This window comes from Medicago sativa, chromosome 3, assembly GCF_051527215.1.
Source record: "Medicago sativa cultivar Bolivia chromosome 3, Bolivia_mono, whole genome shotgun sequence".
NCBI lineage: Eukaryota > Viridiplantae > Streptophyta > Magnoliopsida > Fabales > Fabaceae > Medicago > Medicago sativa.
Window position 1 is genome coordinate 10,083,119 of NC_140751.1, and position 24,402 is coordinate 10,107,520.

Below are 24,402 nucleotides of genomic sequence, written 5' to 3' on the forward strand. Positions count from 1 at the left end.
CCGACCACATTTTTTCAAAAGGAGTAAAACAATTACCCTGAGTCTCAACTATCACTACCTTGTTATAACAGTCTAAGTTATTGGTGTTATTGCATGATGACTAGGTGATGGTTGTGTTGTAGCAGCGAAGAACAATCCCTCCTAATATGACATACTTGACCGCGTTGAAAGCATATTTTACCATCTTTGAGACAAAATATTTCCAGAGTCGAATCAACCAACGTAGAATCAAAATTACTGTAAGGAAAAATGGATTATCTATATGCCCCTTGATTTATTTTACAACTTTGCATTGTGCTAAAAAGTTTGCCTACTAGAATCATCCATTTGTGATATTGATATTTGTTGTTCCTAATGACCAAATATAACTGCACCACAATGTTAAGAATAATCACTTTAATCATTCAACTCGTTTTTTACGAGAATCTGGTTTACTACCTATCTCAAGCATATGTTGCCTAATCTGAAGTGTCAACCTTGAAACCTATACAATTAGATCCAACCACAAATTGAATTAAGTATTCCCTTAATTTTCTAATCAACCACTTGAAATGCATATCTTCAATGATAGGTTGAGGATCTTGCCTTGAATCTCTATAAAACAGGTTTAGTACTATGAAATTCATATATCCTCAGTCTGTTCTAATCTTTCACACACGCGAGGTAATCTATCCTCAACACTTTCTCAAAGTAAACAATCAAGAGATCACAGTTCATTCTAACAGAGGTGATCCCCTTATTTTCCACATATAAATGTATCAAACTAGTCATATACTACACCTTCCAACTTAAATTAAGTCAACTACCATATCCTTATATTTAAGCATTCTAATGCCCTTCATAACCTTTTGACATCGTATTACAGTGGATCCTCGCATACTAGACTTAGAAAAGGTAAGGGTTTAACTTCATGCACTACTAGAAATTCTTGCTTTACCTGCGGATTTTCCTATGGAAAATAATCCGCAGGACTTCCTGAGGAATTTCCTGTGGTACTTATTGCTCTGGACATGTTTCCTGCGGTTCCCAACACCGCATGAAAATCCGCAGATAGATTTGCTGCGGTTTTTCCTGCGAAAGTGTTTTTCTTTTCCTTTTTCATTTTCTGTCATGAATCCTTAGGAAATTCCGCTGGTATTCTTACATATGTAGATAGATTTGTCGCCTGTTGCTCACCCTAACTAACTTTTCTTGACCGTCAAGCTTTATTTGTCTTAGAGTATCCTAAAGCTAATGGACAATATTCGTGTTCCTTTAGGAATCTCGACACTAACTACTTCTACAACCAAGTCACGTTAGTGCTAACAGAATAAATCTATCGAGTCAAACTGAGTAGTTCATGAACTTTAAACAAATCAAACTCGAGACAAAAAATTTCATATCGAATTTGAATCAAGATTTAAGCAGTATCAAATTCTATTGAGTCGACTCGTGCTCAGAAGAGTTCCACTCATCGACTCATATCCATTCATACTTCCATATTACTTTGATATAAATTTAATATGAGTGAACATATCATATACTATTACAGTTGATAATATTCTTAGGGTGAATGCATTATTATAATATGTCTCGTGAGCTTAGCTCAGTTGGTAGGACAATGCATTATTATATGCAGAGGCCGGGGTTCGAACCCCGTACACCCCACTTGTTCACCTTATAAGGTGAATTCTAGCCACTAGGCTATCTGACCAAAAAATAAAAAAATATTCTTAAGAACCTTAAAAATAGGAATTATAATAGGTGTTACACATGAATTTATTCTTATCCTCATGAGAACTTTATTCCCACTCTTTTCTTTGCATTTTTTTTCTATTCCCAAGAACATTTTCTACCCGAGAATAAAATTTAGTATACTTGCAACAAATATACACATGTATATTTCTATCATTTTATTCACGAATCTACAAAGATAACTTGAAACAAACGCATATGACAGTTTTTTCTTTTTTCGTATCTATTTTCTGTCCTTATTTCAACTTTTTCTTGTACATGCAATCAACATGATTATAAAAAAAATTAAACACACTACAATTAAAATGGGTTAATTAAGTTAATGGTCTCTATAAATATTCAAAATTTGTTTTTAGTTCCTACAAAATAAAATCACACTTTTTAGTTTTTATTACATTTTCCTTTAGCATTTTAGGGACAAAAAATGTTCATGGAAAATTTTAACAGGGACTAAAAATGTTGATGATGGAAAATTTTACAGGGACTAAAAATGCTGACAGAAAATTTTACAGTGACTAAAAAATGTATCTTATTTTATACGAACTAAAATGAAATTTTGAATATTTACAAAGATCATTGTTTAATTAGCACAAATGATAGGGGAAGTTCGTAGGATTTATCTCAACTAAAATAACACGCCTGTTATAAAAGTAAGGAAATAAGAAGAAAAAAAAGAGAATGAGAGGATGATAGAGAAGAGAGAGAAATATTATACTATTATCTTGTAGTGTATAATTAGGTTACATATGAACTCTAATTATAGGGAAATACAACGACATGAGGAACAAACATCAATGACTTGGGGAACAAGCACAGTATGACCCAATAAACTAATAGTATAATCCAATAACCCAATTGCTATATGGACATCCACTTATAATATTCATAACGATGACGATATTGCTAGACTGACATTGTCATTCATATTTTAACACATACCATAAAGTTGTTTGTGAGTTTAGGTGGTGCTTGTCACTTCGTCTAAGAAAACAAAAATGAAAGTGGGAATTAATAAAATAATAATCTTTGATACTAACCCACTTTATAACTTTAAAACAAACACTTCGGTTCCAACTCTGATTCGGAAATATTTTTTGTTTTCTTTCTTCTTTTGTTTTGGTAGATTGTTTTCTTTCTAGATAAGCAAACAAATACTTCGGAAATATTGTTACGAAACGCTACTACTTAGGAAAGTTTCTATGTATTGCATTCGTTAGGTTTCCAACTCGCTTAAACCTACAATCGGAGATGGCATTTACCAGAGAGGAAATAACCAACCAAATCTCAGTTGTACTATCTTCACTTCAGGTGCTGCCGCTTCCCGTTCTTCCTTTCGATGTCATTCCAGAAATTCTGTGTAGGCTACCGGTGAAACTCTTGCTTCAACTCCGATGTGTCTGCAAGTCGTGGAAATCTTTAATATCTGATCCTAAATTCGCTAAAAAGCAGTTTCGAGTGTCGACCACTCGGAACCTCCACTTCTTACTCTACACCCACAACTCGGGCAAGTACATTCTCACATCTTACCCAATCGACTCTATTTTCACAAACATAACCTCTAACTTCACACAATTTGAGTATTCTCCTAACAATTTCAATGGAGATTATCCTCGGTTAAATTATTATAACTTCATTGACTCTTGCGACGGCATCCTTTGTATTGCAGATGGTTATAAAGGCTTGGTTATACTGTGGAACCCTTCTATTCGAAAATTCAAGGAGTTAACACTTTTTCAAAAGCCAAACGTGTGTACTCATATTCACATGTCGTTTGGCTTCGGTTATGATTCTTCAAAGGATAATTACAAGGTGGTTGTTGTCCTTGACTACATTATGCCCGATAGTTTTCTTCTTGGTCAGAATAATTGGGTCTACAAAACTGAAGTAAAGGTTCATACTTTGGGTACTGGTATTTGGAGAAGCATTCAGGAGGTTCCTTTTGGCGGTTTTCCTGTTCCTCTCATGTGGAGATCTGGGAAATTTGTGAGTGGCACGATTAATTGGCTGTTCACTAAAGAATTGTTCCAGGTAAGTTCATGGTTTATTGTTTCTTTTGATTTGGCGAATGAGTCGTATCAAAAGATTTTACCCCCTAATTTTGGAGGGGTAGATGTGTGTGACTTGTCAGCTTTGGGTGTTTTGAGGGATTGCTTGTGTGCGACGACTTCCAGTGATGAAATTTGGATTATGAAGGAATATGGAAACCAAGAGTCTTGGACTAAATTGTTTACTATTCCTTACAAGCGGGAACTTACTAAATCTTATGTACGTGCCAAGGCGGTATATATTTTTGAGGATAATCAAGTGTTGTTGAAGTTCATAGGGGATGACTTGCCTTTAATTCTTTATGATCCCAGAAGTCGTACTTTGAAGTCTACTAATTTCCTAAATGTTCCAGAAGTCTGTGTTGAAAGTTTAATATCACCTTGTTCTCTATGCTAGGACGTCGATGTGGTGCTATGTCACTTGAGCATGAGATTCAAATGCAAATTTATGTTGGTTTCTGTTTAGTGTTAATTCATGGTCCATTGATTCCGCATCTTAAAAAATTGCTGTTATTTTCATTTATATTATTTGCTTGTTAGAGATTTTTGTTCTCTCATTCTGCATTACATTTCAGATAGATCACAATCATACATTGTGTTATATGACAGAATTTTTTTTATCCAAATGGAATACCTTCTAAATTATGTTGTGTTGATTTTATTTTTTGTTTCAAATGCATTTTCCCTTGTAAGTGCCAGACAAATTTTCATTTGTTTGATGACATTAACGTTGGATGCAATTTTAAATATACATGTGAGATTTGTGTTGGTTGATAGGATTAATCAATTCATAAAAGAGAAGAAAAGAGAAGAAATAATAAGGATCAATGTAACTGAAAGGTTTCTTCTTTTAATTTTTCCACAAACAAGTACATATATTATACAAATAATTTAAATCTGCGTTCCTGTCATTTGAAATAAGAATAAAAAGATGTCTTTAACTTTGGGAAAGAATGTTGCATGCTTCTATTTGTCACTAAAATTGGAAGCACTATCCTTAACATTTAGAATTTCCCAAGACCATTTTTTAAATCACAGTATGTAAACAATTAATATTTACATAAGATTCATATATTTAATCTGTTAAAACAACAATATGGCATAACTCTTCTTGTACCTATTAACCAATCTGCACACAGCACCAATTTGCATGCCTCTACCGCCAATTAACCAATCTGTAGGTTGCAATTTCAACTGGTCTAATGAAAGATGACTAGTCCATCACTGTGAAAAAGATTTGACCCATCTTGGATCAATGAATGTGCATTTGTGTCCTGCTCAACACTTAAAAAACTCAAATCTGTGACCACTTCCCGGTTATTTTTTACTTCCAGACACAATATCAGGTACGCTTCTACCTTTAAGTTTTTGAAAATGTGGTCATACAACAATGAATGCTCCAATTTTATAAAATAAGTTTGGAGCTCCCAAATATTTTGTTCACCTATGTTTGGCATAAAGTCAGAAACTTAAATTACTCAAATGTGAACTAAAAATTTGGAATAATAATTTTTTTTGGATATATATACAATGAAGTTGTTTTTTTTTCTCGATACCATACAGCAAGAAATAAATGCATATGGCTCCAATGATACTCCGATGCAACAAGAGAAGCTGGCAAAGATAGATTTAGAGAAGGATCTAAACATGGAAGAAGATTTGTGGCAAGAAAAAGCAAGGGTTAAATGGCACTATGATGGGGATAGAAACAATGCTTTCTTTCACAAAACTGCTCAAATCAAACAAGCTTATAAGAAGATTGCTTCTCTGAAGAATGAAGATACAACTATCACTCATCCTAACCAAGTTGAAAATCATTTAGTTTCTCATTTTACATCTCCTTTCATTAGTAGTAATGAAGTACAAGACAATGGTGGTTACTGACAACATCAACAATTTGCTCTAACTTTAAGGCCATCAAGAAATGAAATTAAAAATGTTGTTTTCTCAACGAACAAAGAGGTGCTCCTGGGCCAGATGGTTTTGGAACATTTTTCTTTCAAACATACTGGAAGATAATCAAAGAAGGTGTTTCAGAAATTGTTCTTGAATTTTTTTTTTTCAAGATGGATATTGCCAAATTTGAATGCAAACAATGTAGTGTTGCTTTCAAAAACTTCAAATGCATCTACAACAATATTTTTCTTTACAAGGTGCTATAAGTCTGCAATCCAAAAATTTCAAGACAGCCCCATCCACTTCTTTGCCTTAAATTTAAATCACTATGTTGGAAGATATACTTAAAACTCTCTTGGTCAGTTTAACTCTCAAGGGTCTTTGTAACACCCTTGAACCCCACCATTAATATTTAATATAAATACAACAATTAATTCATATTATGCCTCTAAATCATAATAGCAGAATTCATAGCTTCCCATATTCAAATCACGTGTAGGATAGTTTGGAACATGTCTCTCTTTACTCTTGGAATAGCCAAGAATATCATCAATGAATAGTATGAAAATGATCTAAGAATGGTTTAAAACCCGATTCATCGAATTCATAAAAGTTGTTGGAGCATCAGTAAGCCCAGAAGGTATAACCAGAATTTCACAATACTCGTAACATGTGCGAAAAGTTGTCTTTGGTGTATGTTCCCTCTTAAATCTTCATTTAGTGATACCCATACCTCAAATAAACCGTAGAAAAACACTAAGTTCCTAGAAGTTGATCAAACAACACATCAATGCAGGGTAAATGATATTTACTCTTTACTGCCATCTTATTCAATTGTCTATAAACCACACATAATTGCATGGGTCCATCTTTCTTTCTTAGCAATAATATTAGTGCTCCCTAGGGAAAAGAATTTGGGTAAATAAGGCTCTTGCTGAGAAAATCTTGCAGCTGCTCCCTTGACACATAAAGTTTTGCTAGGCCATTTGATAGAGGTATGGATGTTGGCTGAGTGTTAAGAAACAAGACTATAGAGAATTCGATCTCCCTATCAGGTTGCAATCTAAGAAATTCTTCAGGACAAACATTAGGAAACCCACAAGTTTTTGTAACTCTATAATTCTTCCTTACTCACTTGTATATCCATAATCAAACCAATTTTCCTTGACAAAATATTTTCAATAACTTATTATTACATCTGAGGTTAAATAATATGGTACCCGACCACATTTTTTCAAAAGGAGTAAAACGATTACCTTGAGTCTCAACTATCACTACCTTGTTATAACAGTCTAAGGTGACATGCTGGAAGGACAATCAATTCACACTCAAAATCATATCAAAATATATACCAAGTTATTGCATGATGACTAGGTGATGGCTGTGTTGGAGCAGCCAAGAACAATCCCTCCTAATATGACATACTTGACCGCGTTGAAAGCATATTTTACCATCGTTGAAACAAAATACTTCCAGAGCCGTATTAACCAATGTAGAATCAAAATTACTCTAAGGAAAAAAGGATTAAAAAGTTTGTCTACTAGAATCATCCCTTTGTGATATTGATATTTGTTGTTCCAAATGACCAAATATAACTGCATCACAACGTTAAGAATAATCACTATAATCATTCAACTCGTTTCTTGAGAGAATCCGTGGCTCAGAAACCAAGAGAGAATCCACTCTCTAATTCTCAAATGAGAAAACTCAAGTTTTTATATATTTCAAATTTTTGTGAATACATGAAGGAAATGGCCTTATTTATAGCAATCCTAGAGGCCATGGTAGTTGAAATAGTAATGGAAACATAATCTAGTAAATGTCAAACATGGTGGCTTGTTGGCCTTATTGTCAATAGTAGGGTGGTGGAGTTGGAAAACTAGCATGATAGGATGGTGGCTACAAAGTCCATGCCATACTGTCCCGGGTTGAACATAACTCGCCCTCGAGTTTAAAAGTTTCTTCTTCATCCTTACGGCAACAATTATAACATTTTCCCAAGGTGGCTTAGGAACCAGACGAAGTAGACATGACTTTGTTTTATCCTTGAATGGTTCCTTTGTGAGTGAAAGTCCAAGTAGCTTGAATACTTCTTCTCCATCATCGAATTCATTGACCGGTAGAGGTGCCAACTTGATTTCAATCACATCTTTCACAAAAAAGCAAGTATTGACATAACCATCGTATAATGCGCGACGATCATATTGACAAGGCCTCCCAAGATTAATGTGGCAAGTATCCATTGGAATAACATCATACCATACATTTTCTTTATAATTGTTGTCGTTGATGTCATTAGAAGCCATGTCTGTGAAATGGGTGTTGAAGATATCATGGCCTAGCAATAGTTCTTCTTTGGCGGTTGTTGTTTGCAAGCTTTTTCTAACCTCCAAAGATTCATCATATTCAACAGGAAGATATTCTTCGTCATATACTAGTTCTTCATGCTCCTCTTTTTCCAATGCATCATGAATGTCATCGGGACCATATTCATCATATATTGGATCTCCTTTTCCCTTTTCTTCAAACACTTCACATAAGTCGTATATTGGTTCTCCCATCGAATCTTCTTCAAACAATTCATGAATGTCTTCCTTTTCTTCTTCAAACATCTTGTTTATTTCTCCATTAACGATGGTGATTACTTTACGATTGACATAATCTAAGGCTATGTGTCCATACCCTTGACACATGAAACATTTAGGTATCTCAGTATTTCTCTCTATGAATGTATTATGTTGGGGTTTGAATGAGGAAATAGGTTTATGGGTTTGTGGTTTTTGAGAATCGATATGATTTTTGGTGGTGGAAAGAGGTCGGTTGGAAGATTTTTTAGGCAATTGTTTTTTATTAAAATTGGCTTGATAATAATGAGAAGGTAAATACTTACGAGTTAGTTTCCGACGCATTTTGTCTCACGTCTTGATCTTACTTTTTCCTTCACACTTACGTCTCCTTTTAAGATTTTCCCACCAAATTGAAGCATGCTTCTTTAATTTGACAGCAATGATCTTGACTTTCTTTTCTTCAAGTATCTCTTTATACTCAAACACTCGTTCAACAGTTTGGAGCCAATCAACGAACTCATCTAGATGTAGCTTTCCTTCAAAATCAGGAATATCTACCTTGATGTCGTTGTCTCTGAATGATTGTCTTTGTGGACGACGACTTCTTAATGATGATGATTCGCTACTTGATTCATCAACGCCTGATTACATGTGTTGGGCTTCCAATTGTGCTTGTTGTGCATTTACAGTTTCTTGTAACTGTTGGATTTGTCTTCTCATTTCTTCCATTTGAATATCTCTAAGGGTTTGATCGTTTTTTCTTGGAGGCATTTTTTTTTTTTGAAGGGCAAAATGAGTAAAAGTACTAAAAGATAGAATAATTCTTTTCTGATGTGGAAGATCAGATTAAACTGCAACCACAGAGCATAATAGGAATTGTCTATTATAATAGCACTATAAAAAGGATTTCTTGGAAAATCACAATTTTCAACAGGGGTAAAATTGTAATTTCAGAAAGAACAGGGGCACTTTTGCAATTTCAAAAAATGCAGGGGCAATTTTGCAATTTTTGAAAGTTGAAGGGTAATTTTGTAATTTTTGAATATTTTGGGGCTGTTTTGTAATTACGAAAAGTATTGGGCAAGTATGTAATTTCAGGAAATTTGGTGACTGGTTGATGACGTGGAACTTGGGTGACACGTGGCGCGGATGTGGTGCTGACTTGTCGATGACTGGACAGGTCAGGGGTGATGTGTTAGGATGACACGTGGCAGAATGTTATTGGTTGGAAGTGACACCTGGCAGAATGTTTCGTTCGTTCCACACAACCCAGGTACAAAGGAGCCATATTAGTTGCAAAAACAAACGGTTAGCTTTACCACCACTTGTCATATGTGTAAACTGCACCAAATGATCGGAAATATTATGAGAATTCACCCCATGAATCCAATCCATTCGCGTACCTTCTGCCATAACGAAGCAAAAGTTGAACAAGATAAAAACATATGTTGATAACTTAGGGGATATTTATCTATTTAATGATAACTTAAGGGAGGTTGGTGTCTATTTTAAAACTAGAGGGGATGTTTGTGTCATTTAAAGAAAACATAGGGGAGATGAGTGTAATTTTGTCTTCTTTTTTTTTTATTCTAACTACTTAAAAAAAAATTATATTAATGAAACGGTGCATTTCAATAGTGTTTCTATCATTTCTCCATAAAAAAAAGTATGGGAAAAGTTAACTAGTGCCCCCAAGGCACAAGTTAAGGAGACTAATATAAAAAATTTGCATTGAGAAATTTTGAAAGTGAAATGTTTCACTTTATAAAAGTCAAAAAGTTGTTGTTTATAAAAAAATTATTTTTAACTTTCTTAACCAGTGTCCCGGGGACACGGGTTAACATGACTCATTTTATACTTCTGACTAAAAATAGTACAGATCTATAACTATTTATAACTAAAAAAAATTCATAGGGGAAGTTATATAAAACATATATATAAAATCATAGGGGAAGTCATAGGGAGCATCTATCTCAATTAACAATGATGTGCCGATATTGTTATATAAACACACTTTTTCTTACAACAATACTCAGACAACTGCACTACTCAACGTATAAATATTGTGAGCAGTACTTTTTTTTGTCGTTTAAAAAAAAATTAAATATAGAGGATAATTTTTATAACACTGGTTACAAAACTTTTTAAGGCTCGATACTTCCCTCGTAATGATTACGTCGATGCGAAAATAGGCCATAATCCTAGTTTTGTATGGCGAAGCATTTTTAGTGCGAGGAGAATTGTCCGCTCAGGAGCTGGATAGAAAATTGGAAATGGTATGGACATTCCAATTTTTGAGGCGCCATGGTTAAGGAATGGGGGATGCATTTCACGGGTTGGACAATCGAGTGATGTCCTTCAGCAATCAAAGTTAATTCTTTGATTGATCATAATAATAGTACTTGGAACTATCCTTTGAGTAGCTATTACTTTGATCAAAATGTAGTGCAAGACATTATTAGAACTCCTATTTTTAGGCAGGTGGAGGAAGACCAAATTAATTTGGAGATTAGAGAAGAATGGGCAGTATTCGGTCAAAAGTGTGTATCGTTTGTGTATGGAAAATATAGCAGACAATTCACACTTGTACCGGGTAAGAAATTGGGGTAATATTTGGAATCTTAAAGTCCCATCGAAAGTGAAGAATTTAATATGGAGGATTTGTTGGGGCTATCTACCGACGCGAGCAAGATTGTTGGACAAAGGGGTGAACTGTACTTCGTTCTGTGATGTGTGTGACGAAAGCTATGAAGACACAACTCATCTGTTTTTCGACTGCCCGAGAGCGAGAAATGTGTGGCAGCATAGTTTGTTATTGAGTAAAGTGGTTTCAGTAATGCAAAATAGTAATACCGCGGCTGAAATTATTTTTACTTTGTTACAAGAGCTGCCACAAGGCCAAGCGGAACAGTTTGCAACTTTATTGTGGCGTGTTTGGAAAAGTCGTAATTTGCGAGTTTGGGAGAATGTTACAGATACTTGGCAGGTTATAGTTGAGCGCGCAAAGCAATTACTGCAAAATTGAAACATTGCAAATGAGCGGGACGACTGGAGGTTCAGCTGTGACTGGAGGTTCACCTGTGACACATGCTGCTACTGTCATGACAGAATTTGCAGCAACAGCAGCGCTGCCAGTACAGCACAAATGGATAAAACCGCGCCAAGGAAGGCTAAAATGCGCGTCATTTTCGGAATCGATGAATTGCGTTGGATATGGGCTGTGCATTAGAGATGAGGAAGGGAATTTTATCAAAGCTAAAACGTTGTGGTCGAATCCCGTTTTCTATTCGGATGTAGGAGAAGCGATGGGACTTTACCATGCTCTTCAATGGGTACGAGAATTACATCTTTCGAACGTAGATTTTGAGATGGACGCCAAGAAAGTTGTGGATTATTTCAATAAGGGCAAGAATGACATATCTGAGTTTGGAACTATTATGGACGAATGTAGGAAAAATTGAAATGATTATTGTGAAAACTCTAAGGTGGAGTTTAGGATCGGAAGCGAATGTGGTCGCTCATACTCTTGCTCGAGAGCCCACTTCCTTAGCTAGTCCCCATGTCTTTGATGATGTACTTTTTTGTATTTCGACTTTGATTTTTAATGAAAAGCTATCAACTATTTTCTCTCAAAAAAAACTCCATTAACTACAAGAATATAAGTCGTTAACAAATTTATTAACTTGAATTTCATTAATCTCTTTGACTATTTTATTAACCACAAAAATACAAGTTAATAACCAATTACTTTACATAGTTTAAAGAAAAAAACAATATTACATATACTTATTTATATGTAAAATAAGTGGTTAATGTTTTGCATTTTGATGATGAGTGTATTTGTCACATATTGTTGTCAAAAGAATATGTTCAAATAGCATTTTTTTTTCTCCATTTATTTATAAGTTCTAAACAAAGACACTCGTGATATTAACCTTCTTTGGGCCTCTAAAACTTTGCACACAGTATTTTGATACGTATCAATATATTGCATTTTTTAATATTACCCCTAAACCTTTTTGTTTCTTAACAAAACAAAAAAACCCTAAGCCTAAAGCTTTTCTTTTTATATTTCAGAAAGAAAAAAAGGTTTAGGGTTAGAGCCTTAATCAAATATGGCTTCTTCGGGTAGAAAGAGGCGTGATCAAAACAGCTTTGTTCACGCCGCTTCCAACTCTTCCTTCCGATGTCATTCCAGAAATCCTATGTAGGCTGCCGGTCAAGTTCCTCCTTCGGTTCCGATGGGTTAGCAAGTCGTGGAAGTCTCTAATATCTGATCCCAAATTCATTAAGAAGCAACTCTGTGTCTCCACCACTCGGAACGTCCACTTCCTAGACTATACTCATGAGTCAGGCAGGTACATCCTCACATCATACCCACTCGACTCTATTTTCACAAACATAACCTCGAACTTCACACGATGTACACGATCTGAGTATTATTCGAACCATTTTGATGGAGATTGCTTTTATGGCAGTTTTTATTGCTTCATTGGCTCTTGCAATGGCATTGTGTGTTTTGCAGACGATCATAAAGGCTTAGTTATATTGTGGAACCCTTCCACAAGAAAATTCAAGGAGTTACCCCTTTTTGAAAAGCCATGCTTGTTTTATCAGACTCATCTCATGACTTTTGGCTTTGGCTATGATTCTTCAAAGAATAATTACAAGGTGGCTGTTGTTCTTTACTACGAAGGTGCTCTTGGTGGTGAGGAAGCTCAAGTAAAGGTTCATACTTTGGGTACTAATATTTGGAGAACCATCCAGAAGTATCCTTTTAGCGGTGTTTATGTTCCCGTTATGAAGGGGGAATTTGTGAGTGGCAAAATTAATTGGTTGTTCTCTAAAGAATCAGAATGGGCATATCCACGCTTTATTGTTTCTTTTGATTTGGCAAAGGAGTCTTTTCAAAAGATTTCACCTCCTAATTTGGGAGGGACGGATGTGTGTGACTTGTCAGCTTTGGGTGTTTTGAGGGATTGCTTGTGTGTGACGACTTCCGGTGGTGATATTTGGATTATGAAGGAATATGGAAATAAAGAGTCATGGACTAAATTGTTCAATATTCCTTACATGAGAGATCCTTCTAATTCTCGTGTCTTTGCCAAGTCAGTAAATATCTTTGAGGATGACCAAATGCTGTTGAAGTTTCTAGGGGATGAACAATCGTATGACTCTACATTGGTTCTTTACGATCCCAGGAGCGGTACTTTGAAGGATACTAATTTTAATAAAATTCCAGAAGTCTGTGTTGAAAGTTTGATGTCACCTTGTTCTCTATGCTAGGATGTAGATGTGGTGCTATGTCACTTAAGCATGAGATTCAAGTGCAAACTTTATATTATTTTTTGTTTATGTTATTTATTTGTACTTGTTTTGGTTACATGTTCTTGGATTATTAACTAATGGTCTGACTCTACTTTGGATTATTTATTTTCATTTATATTACTTGTTTGTTAGAGGTTTTTGTTCTCTAATCATACATTACATTTGATATAGTTCACTGTATGCATTGTGCTATATGGTTCTTCGTTTGATTTTCTGTGATTCTAATTATGATTTTGATGTTTTTCAATTTTTTATTTTTTGGAATGTATGATCAAGGATGCACAAATTTTATAATGTTTGCTACAAATCTTGCACAATACATTATGTGTTGAGATTTCGCGATGGTCACAATAGGTATATAATGAATGACGAAGTTATAATTACTTATAACTGAACTTGTTTTCATTTTTCCTACTCATCAATTATGCTAAAATGTTTCTATCAGTTAAGCTAAAACGTTGCTAAATTATCTTCCTATTCTGTTTTTGTTTTGTTGAATAATATACTTTATGTTTGCTAGAAGCCTATTGCACTTGAAAGACATGATATACACTAAATGTTCACTGTAGTGTGAACTTATTATGATACACAATCAACTTACTAATTAGATCCAACAAATTGAAGAAGAGTAGTTGTGATATTTATGCGGAAAGTCGCATGAAGATAGAACGAACATTGGTATAAATGTACATTTCTTGGTTACAGTTTAAGAGGGTACATCGAACAAAGATTACAACCATGCGTATTAAACTTATTAATATGACAACATATAATTATGCAAATACTGATTTGGGATAAAATACACAAACAGAACTGATGTCGACCTTGGTGATGGCAAGACTAAGGTGTTGATGACGAAGTACCATCTCTGACAGATTGGTTGGGGGTACCTGCAAGCACTCATGTCTGAGGTAATGAACACAATGTGTAGAGTTTTCTTATGGGATTACTACAAGTTTGAATGGACCCGAGAATTGGTTCTTTGTTTGGTTCTGATAGGCCTCGGCTCAGTCCGAAACATATTTCTTTATGGAGGCTGGAAAAACCTGCTCAACATCAAAGTTCACTCTCCCATTCCACATCAAACAACGAATCTAAAATAAAGATTCCTTTTATTTTTACATCACAATAGTTTTAGCCAGCCAATAACCAATTGATCTTTCTAAAAGTCATGTCACACTATCAGACAACAAGTGCAGGGAAAGAATCAGTGACTTCGGCTGATGGCGTTTCTATGAAACCAATAGTCTTTCTTGGAAACCTGTTGTAATATGTAAGAATTGAGAACCACAAATACAGGAATGAGAATAAATATGTTGCACTGTCGATGGAAAAAACCTACACTGTCAGTCAACCATAAACCATCATTTGTATGATTTTTTAGTTAAATATGATGAAAGTCAAATTCTTCAAATGATCGAACGATTATGATTGATTGACGATGTAAAAATATTTACACTGTCCGTTGTTGCATAGGAATGTTACAATTAAAAAAACTTATGTTCGGATTAAATTACATACCTCTATTGAAAAGATTTCTTATAGTGGTATTAAGGTCACCTTCCAAGTAACATTGATCTCCATTCTCATTCAAACAAATTCTTCTGAGAATCGATGCCCTTAAGATTCCATGTGAAAAAGTCTCCATTGCAGGACACTCAACCACATATAATTTATTCAACAATGGAAATCTGAAGTTGTGATTTCCACTACAAAAGCATCTAAGTTCTTGCAAGTTCAAAAATTTTAAGGTTACTAATCTTGAGAAAACAAGTCCAAGTTCTTCCTCTACCTCTCCTTGATCCTTCGCGATAATTTCTTCTACGCCACAATCACTTATCTCAAGGACTTGTAGTTGCAAAAGATCTTTAGCCACAGAAAATGGAAATACATGTTTTAGGCTTTCGCATTTTGTAGCTTTTACCATAGACAGGTTTTGAAACTTGATTTTTCCTTGAGGATCCTTATTCCACAGATACTTTAGATTTGGTAAATGTCCTAAAGATAAATTTCTCAGTGGAATTTCAAGCTCTTCTTCACTTATGGCATCTACTTCATATATAACTTCTACTGCAAGACAGTGCCATAAATTCAATGATTCTATGTTTTGTAATTTGTTTAGCACATGACTTGGGAAAACACTCAAAAGCTGGTCACATGACATGATTTCCAATTTTTTCAATTTGCAAAAGGAAGTTTCATTGAGCTGGTTTGGCCATATTGACTTCAAGTTGTCCATGTGAGAAATCACTAATGTCTCTAAGTTGGGGAATATTGGAACCTATATCATAAAGTTGATTAGAATAAACATACTTCAGAGTAAGAATTCACAGTTGAACAATAAGCAGTTACAAACAACATAATTAAGCCCTTTTAGCATAAGTGTTTATTGTGTAAGTGCTTATGTATAAGCTATTTTTGTAACTAAATATAAAATAAAGTCAAACTTTTTTCATAAGCTATCCTAAAGAGCTTATGGAAATAAGCTGAAAATATAGCTTATAGACATGTTTTAAGTTTTTTTCGTAAGCTCTCACGAACACTTTCATAAGTGTTTATGCCAATAGACAAGCTCAAATAAATCAAATATGTCGATCCAACTGACCCTCAGTCTAACAACTAACAAAGAAAAACTAGAAAAATTATAAACAAAGGAAATCATGAAGCAATTTGAAACGCTTACCGTTTCAACAGGATGAGATTTTCTTATATGGAGATGGTGATGCGTAGTTTCCTCACGGACAAATATCTTATCTACCAATTTGCATGAACTAATTAAAAGATGTTGAAGTTTAACCAATTTTTCAGCCACTGCGAATGAGAAAAGATGTTTCAAACTTTCACAACCATCTACAGTCAAATTGGTCAAATTTTGAAAGCAAGAATCTGCTGAAAGTTTGTCATCCCATATCTTCTGTACATTGATTGAGTAAAGCTTCAATGTCTCCAAACTTGGAAATTCAACCTGTCAACGGTTACGAAAGTTTCATCATCACTAACAGAATAAACTGTCACTACATTTTTGAATTGTTGAATTAGAGGGAACAAAGGCAGACGGTGAAACCGTGTGTTTTAACTAGATGATTAACGCAGTTAAAATATGTGGTTAATTATGTTCATTGGATAGTTCATGACTATAACAAGGTTTCGTAACATAAAAACATCCATTTGATCTTTACAAGAACAATATGTCATGCTTGTACCTTATCATTCAGAAGTTGACTGGAGAAATCATTGTTGTTTTCACTATCCTTATTGCATGACTCTGGAGAGAGACTAACAAGGGAAGGTAAAGATTCAAGCGTAAGTGAACGCATTTTCGGGAGCGAGATCTTGTCAGTTTCTCCTTCATTCTCTTGTATTTTCTCGGCTATGATATAGTTCATATATCTACATTCAGAAATCTCAATTTCAACAAGTTCTGTTAAGTGTTGAACCATTGAATGCAAGAAAACAGACTCCATCAGATCACAGTTTTTCACTTTAATAACTTGTAGTTTTGCAAAAGCCTGTGCTGGAAGTGGATCACTGCATATTCTCTCCAATTTCATCATATTTTGAATGATCAAAGATTCCAAGTTGGGAAAAGAATGATCATGAACAGACCATATGGTTGATCCAATAATGCTTTCCATTTCATCACAAGTTTTTATATTGAGATGCTTCAATTGTGAAAATCCTTCATCATTCAATTCATACAGTACTTCCTTTACACCTGTTGAAGTTATGAGATTTTAGAAAATAATAAGAAATATTATTTTAGTGAAATATGCTTGATACTAACTTGACACAAAAGCCTAAATACAAAATACTTAGACTCAGTACTAAATCAAGAGCAAATAATAATATGTAGTATAAAATTCAATCCTAAGAGAGACTCTGAAATAATATACAAGATATTTTAAATGTTATAGCACTTACCCTTCAGTTCTGCTAAATACAAATCTTCAGCGCGAGTCATCAACATTTTGATGCCATAATCCATTAGAATTCTTGAATCCATTCTCAAATTGAGCTTAAGAACTCTTGAACTTTTGTTGTTCACAGATTCCTCCTCAGAAAATTTCCATCCATCTCCAATCAAAATCTTGTAACTTTCTAGTCTTCCAAAGGAAAGCATGTCTCTTGGAAAGATTGTTGCATCATTTATGTGCATGTTCAAAGTTGATAGTTGATGCAAATTTTTCAACTCGCTTAGAATTGAAGTATTGTTTTGGCTTTCAATTTCTTTAACCTTAACCTCCCATTGAATGTTAGAGTCCCACATATAGAGTTCTTCTAAGCTTGTCAGGCTTGATAACAGATTCCGAGGTACTATTTCTAGTGTCGAGCAATCGGACAAATCTAGTAACCTAAGATTAGTCAAGTGCTCTATTTCAGGAGGTATCACTCTAAGCTCGGATTTCTCGATATTAAGAATCTCTAAACTTGTGATTTCTCCGACAATAGAAATGTCTTCCAGAATGCATTGATAAAGACTGAGTGCTTGGAGGTTTGTCAAAAGAGCAAGAGAAGAAGGAAGTGATGGAGTACAATTCACACCTCCTAAACTTAGTACCTTTAGTTCTTTCGTTTGGTCAAAGAAATTATCATGAATTTTCAAATGGTTACCTTGAGAGTTGAGTTTGAGTATCTTCAGGTTGGGACATTCTAACCTCTCAGGAAGTTCACTGATCAAACACCAATCCAAAAAAATATGATGACAATTTTCCAAAAACTCTTTTCTTGGCCATTCTTTCAATGTAGCGTTTCTCTCCACCGTAAAGAATGGCTTGAGTTTCGATGCAATGGAGGCAGCCACATTGCGAACGACATCAAGCGCCACAACCGGATCTCTTTCGTCTTCGAGCAACAAACAAGCATCTCTCAAGTTGTCTATCAATTTGTGAAGTCTGTTTCTTCCGTCTGCCAACGTATCGACGTGTTTATGCAAACCTAAACACCAACCATACACCAAGAAATCTTTTTTGTTGTAACCATTTCCCATTGAACCTAAAAGAAGGAAGAATGTTTTGAGTTCTTGACTTTCTAAACTTTCATAACTTAGTTCAATAGCTGAATGCACCTTAGAGTAAAAACATCCATCAAAGTCAAAATTTGTTAACTGCTCAAGTGCATCCTTCCAAGCATATAAATCCTTGTTCTTCAATGCTTCCACCAAATTAACAATCAAAAGTGGCAAACCAGCGCAGTTTTTGGCTACTTTCATTGCTACCGGCTGAATACTAAGATCTTTAACAGCATTCTCTCCCCTCTTCTCAAACAAATTCCAACTCTCATCCTCGGACAAAACTTCAAGTCTATAAACCTTCTTTACACCAAAGTTAGTAGTCAACACATTAAGATCTCTGGAAGTTACAATTACCTTGCAACCTTCCTGATCGTCACCAAAAGGAACACCAACTTCAGTTAAGCTAAGCTTTCCCCAAATATCATCGAGTATCACAAGAATCTTGATCTCCTGCCTAATCCTTTGGCGTAACCGACTCGCTCGTCCCACCTCAGTCAGCTCATCGAACTTTAGCCCTAACCCATCAGCTATTTCGGATCGAATCGTTCTCACATCAGGAGAATTTGTCACTGTAGCCATCACTACCACATCGAATAAACCATCTTTCTCGGCTTTCCATGCTAGTTCCTTCACCAATGCAGTTTTACCCACACCAGCCATTCCATACAAACCAATCATGTGAACACTGGAATCCTCTTTTAAGACGTGAAGAATTTCATTCAACACTGTTGTTCTGGATTCCAATTCCACATAACCTCTAGCACTAGGACTGAAGTTGCATTTCAATGCACAACGGTAAGATATCCGATCAAATTTTTCCTGTTTGATTTCACAAAGAAGATCCACCAAGGTTTTTGCGCTCTGACTCTTCGTGTACTTTGAGTACACATCCATGCACCCAACCCTTCCTTCGTCTTCACCTCGGAGGAATGCTTGTGCCTTTTCAATGGCTGCTTGCACTCTAAAAAACCAGTCACGCACCGTGTCTTCAATCTCTTCCCCGTTTCTTTTGGCAGCTTCAACAGTGTGCCTCATTTCTTTCTCCTCCCTCTGCAGCTTCTGAATCTCAGTCTCGAGTTCAATGAGGTAACTGTTGTACATCAATACATATGTAAATTGTCGAATGAAAGGTAAAGCCACGTTTGACGCTACGCTAGCTAGAAGATCCATCCTTGTCAGGCTTCTTGATTGATCTGCAAAAAATTAAACCAAAGCTTTGAACCACAGGTGATTCTTGATATTGAGAAAAATTGCAGTCAAATATGTATAATTGTGGTCACAGTTATGTCAAAAATGTCAACAGTGCGGCCACAATCGCGTTTGTGAACCGTCTTCTAAAACTTTGAATTGAACACAACTAAGAAAACAATATTTTCTATTCCTGAAACAATAGAACAAAAATAAGAGAGTTACAGTATTATAAGTGTGTTTCAATTTTCAATACACTACTACTACTACTAGAAAAAATTGAAATAGCGACGGAATTTTTAAGACCAGAAAAGGCAAAAACCGTCTCTAATTTTGCGGCTAATTGTTAGAGACGCTAAATCTAGTGACCAATTATGTTTTTTCCGTATCTAACTTCCCGTCGTTATTTCAACTTTTTCTACTTTCCAATCAATAAAAGGAGTGTTGACTTTCCAAATAATAGTTACAAACTTACAACTCTACACTTCATACTCTCTGAGTTTTGAATAATGTGGAACTACAATGTTTGCATGTTATCATTATGAAAAAAATGATACCAACCAGATTTATGCAATAATTAAGTTTAATTAAGCAAGAACTAAGTTGGAATATTCATATTAAACCAAGAATTTTAACATAAGGTTTGATTTGAGATGCATATGAAAATTATACATACCAATATGCAGTAAGAGTAGATGATTCTTGATTTAGGCACCAACAATATAAGCATGCATCAGCTAATGCCAAGAATTCAGTTGACTTAGAATATTGATTAGAAATAGAATAGAACACATTGAATAAGCTATGTACTGTGTTATTTATCTTATCTTATAATCCCCATACTCTTGTTTTTAACCTATAGTTCTAGTAGATATTTTTGTTTACCATTTGAAAATGACAATGATTAGTAGTCCTTTATTCAATTGTTCTCCATATAAAATTCCACACGTGAAACTCGCTTGTACCATTTCATGATCTCTTTTTCCTTGACAGCTTGTTTCACCAGTTATATAATACTAATGCCACATGGTTGCACGTTTGGGATGATACTCATAAAAAGACTTTTGTGTTACAATTATTGAAGTAATAAATATACAATTTCTTATACAAAAATTGCTATCTCCATTCTTTTTTAACCGTCATATTTTAGCTTTTTACACATATCAAGATAATTAATAAATTGTCACTTTTTTTTAAGGATAAATTTTGTATTTTTAATATCATTATTGATCATTTTACAATCTTTTCCTCAATCATTTACTATCTTATTTCATACTACCTCCGTCCCGGTATAATTGACCTACTTTGGTTTTTCACACAGATTAAGAAAAGTGTATAAATAAAGGGGGAAGTGGAATATATTGTATTGGGAATGATAAAAGTAGTATTATTTTGTGTTATATTGTATTGGGAATTATGAAAGTTGTATTGAAAATTGAAATGAGTCAGTTATTTTGGGACACTTTTTTTTAGAAAATGGGTCAGTTATTCCGGGACGGAGGGAGTAGTATTTTTCTCTTTGTAATAAATAATTTGGACCAATATTTAAGATTGCATTCACCGTTTAAAACCACAAGTAAATATGGATAAAATTTTCTTGCAAATACAACAACTAAAATGGAATGAAGGGAGGATCACTTTTGATTCCGTAAACAATACTCCATTCGACACACTTTACGCGTTCCATATGAGCTTTGCACAATTTTTAAGATAACGCCTAGTTCTGTTGATTTCAATGATGGAATATATACTACTAAAATACTCTTATTAGTAGTGGTTAGTAGACTTAGAGTGGTTAGTGGAGTAGTTACGTGAGTTAAAATACTCTTATAATTTACGGTATGTTTTTAAGAAGAAAAAATGATATAAATATTGCAAAGTTACTTTAAGGAAAAACTTTGGAGAGCAAAATATAGACTTACCCCTTCAAAGATTTTCCTCCAAAAATCAACTCACAAACACACCTTAAGAACACATTTAGAATTTTCCTTTGAATATAAAGGTACTAACATAACAGCATAAGATAAAACAACACAAGGTAGGACATAACAAGACAAACTTTTATTGTATTGAATAATTTTTTGTCTTATATCATGTTTGGTGGACAAAAAGTTATTCTAGTATTTGGGACAAAGTATACTTGAACCAAAAAGTTGTGTTGTGGTTTAGTGAAGGATAAAAAATTTAATTTTTGTCATTTTCCGTCTCCCTCGATTTATTTTGTATTTAGTTTTACAATCAGTAGAATTGTATTGTCATGTAGTATCCTTTATTTATTTTTTCCCTCAAAAAAAATGTAGTATCCTTTATTTATTTTTTTAACATAGGAAAATGTCATACACAACCTAAAACAAAGAAATAATTATGGCAGATGTTTTTAATAACTACTTGAGGCAGCTGACATCTGATAGGAGCAGTGTAAGAATCCCAGTTTCGAGGACTGGTACCTCCTAAGAATGAAGTTGAGAAAAGGGAAATTGATATTGCTTACTCTTAATTTAGTTCATACATCATTATATAGCAGAATGTAAATAACAGAATGCAATAAAAGTGGATCTACACTAGGCCTAACAAATCCTATGTTGCCAAGTGTCTATTCTAGAAGCTGCCATGCTCTTCTTCAGGTGTGATAATCTGTCAGGTACTTAGGTGCATTAGTCTTCCTTTTGGGCCTCACCTCAACTTGGGCCTCTGAGTCCTCTGTCCTAACATTCCCTTCCCCATCAAGAAGCACCTTGTCCTCAAGGTGATACACTTCTTTCAGCTGTTCCCAATCTTCCCATGAAGTGTCATCAGGGCTGAGACCGTCCCACTGAACCAGTACTTGCATTCGAGGCTCTGAACCCTTGCTCCAGCGAGTGCTAATGATAGTTAAAGGAGTTATAACCGGCTGACTGTCAACTGCGGTTGGTGGGAGAGTAGCAGCAAGTGTGTTTGTACCCAAGGCAGCATTGAAAGGCTTCAAAATAGAGCAATGAAAGACAGGGTGTATGCGAGATGCAGCTGGAAGATTCACCCTGTATGCAGCTTGACCAATACGCTCAGTAACTTGAAAAGGACCATAGTAACGCTTGGCCAGCTTTGAGTGTGGGGAATCCTTTGCAGTTGCTTGTCTATGTGGACGCAGACGAACCATGACCCAATCTCCAATATCATACTGAACATCACGCCTGTGTGCATCTGCAAATCTCTTCATATCCGCTTGAGCTTTGAGTAGCTTCTGTTTCATCTCAGCAACCATAGAGTCACGCGTGTGAAGGAACTCATCAACTGCCTCCACACGAGATGTGCCTTCCAAATATAAGGGAATACTAGGAGGGGGTTTACCAAAAGTGATCTCAAAAGGTGTCTTACCCGTGCCTGAATGTTGAGACGTATTATAAGACCATTCAGCCCATAGCAGGAATTTGCCCCAAGAAGTTGGTTTCTTGTGCGCAAAGGCGCGTAAGTACTGCTCAACAATTCGGTTTAGCACTTCGGTTTGCCCATCGCTTTGTGGGTGATACGCTGAGCTCATTCGTAACTTAGTACCACTAAGTTTGAACAATTCTTGCCAGAAACGGCTGATAAAGAGCGGATCACGGTCAGATACAAGACTACGCGGCATACCATGAAGTTTTCCGGAGATTTCCATGAACAAGGTTGCTACCTTGTGAGCGGTGTAGTGCGGTTGGAGCAGTCCCAAGTGAATGCCTTTGGAAAAACGATCTACTATCACTAAAATGGTGTTGTTGCCCTGATATGGAGGTAATCCCACAATAAAGTCAAGTGATAAATCTTCCCAAGGTTTGTTAGGAATAGGTAGAGGACAAAGTAACCCAGCTGCTTTCTTAGCTTCATATTTAGTGTGCTGACAGTCCACACAAGATGAGATAAAGCGGTGCACATCCTCTCTCATTCCGTGCCAATTGAAGTTTTCGCTGAGACGAGCCAGTGTCTTAGTGATACCCATGTGTCCTCCGGTAAGAGAGTTATGGAATTCTTCAAGTAAGGTGTGAATGAAAGTGCAAGTCTTGGGTAACCAGATTTTACCTTTGTGAAAAATCAGTCCCTGTTTCACGTAAAAATCTGGAAACTCATCTGGAGAAGCTTGGATTGCGACCCTTTTGGTGCTGAATTCCGTATTGGAGTGTAATTCCTGTTTCAGTTGTTGCAGGAATGTGAAGTGCGGCACTGAGAGACTGAAAACAGTGGCAGGTTCAGTTTCTGGTATGCGGGACAGTGAGTCAGCTACCACGTTGGTCTTACCGGAGCGATATTGGATGGAGTAATCGTACCCAATGAGACGAGCGAGATATGTTTGTTGTTCCGGGGTCTGAACAATCTGAGACATGAGTTCCTTCAGGCTTCTATGATCAGTGAGGATGACAAAAGGGTGTCCCAATAAGTACTGACGCCACTTCTTTACTGCTGAAGTGATGGCGAAGAGTTCTCGCACGTAGGTGGATGAATGCAGCATCTTTGGGCAGAAAGGCTTGCTGAAAAAAGCAATGGGGTGGTTCTTTTGTGACAACACCGCGCCCATCCCTACTCCAGATGCATCTGTCTCAACTGTAAATGGTAGTTCAAAATCTGGTAAGGCCAGTACTGGTGCCTCACTGACAGCACGTTTGAGGGTTTCAAATGCTATCTT

The 24,402-nt window shown here is 35.5% G+C and overlaps 2 protein-coding genes and 1 pseudogene across 2 annotated transcripts; 2 read left to right on the forward strand and 1 right to left on the reverse strand.

The window, feature by feature from the left end:
• Nucleotides 1–2,982: 2,982 nt before the first annotated feature.
• Nucleotides 2,983–4,266, forward strand: LOC146935585 (F-box/kelch-repeat protein At3g23880-like). The gene has a single exon (XM_085749069.1). The coding sequence runs from the start codon at nt 2,983–2,985 to the stop codon at nt 4,174–4,176; it is 1,194 nt and encodes a 397-aa protein (XP_085605195.1). The 3' UTR covers nt 4,177–4,266.
• Nucleotides 4,267–12,357: 8,091 nt separating this feature from the next.
• Nucleotides 12,358–13,719, forward strand: LOC146935586 (F-box/kelch-repeat protein At3g23880-like; annotated as a pseudogene).
• Nucleotides 13,720–14,230: 511 nt separating this feature from the next.
• LOC146935587 (disease resistance protein RPS2-like) lies at nt 14,231–20,594 on the reverse strand. The gene is made up of 6 exons (XM_085750746.1): nt 20,446–20,594; nt 17,492–19,774; nt 16,774–17,285; nt 16,254–16,535; nt 15,092–15,851; nt 14,231–14,831 (listed from the first exon to the last, which is right to left on the reverse strand). Exons 2-6 carry the CDS (start codon nt 19,749–19,751, stop codon nt 14,803–14,805), a joined length of 3,843 nt encoding a protein of 1,280 aa, XP_085606872.1. The 5' UTR covers nt 19,752–19,774; nt 20,446–20,594; the 3' UTR covers nt 14,231–14,802.
• Nucleotides 20,595–24,402: the final 3,808 nt, after the last annotated feature.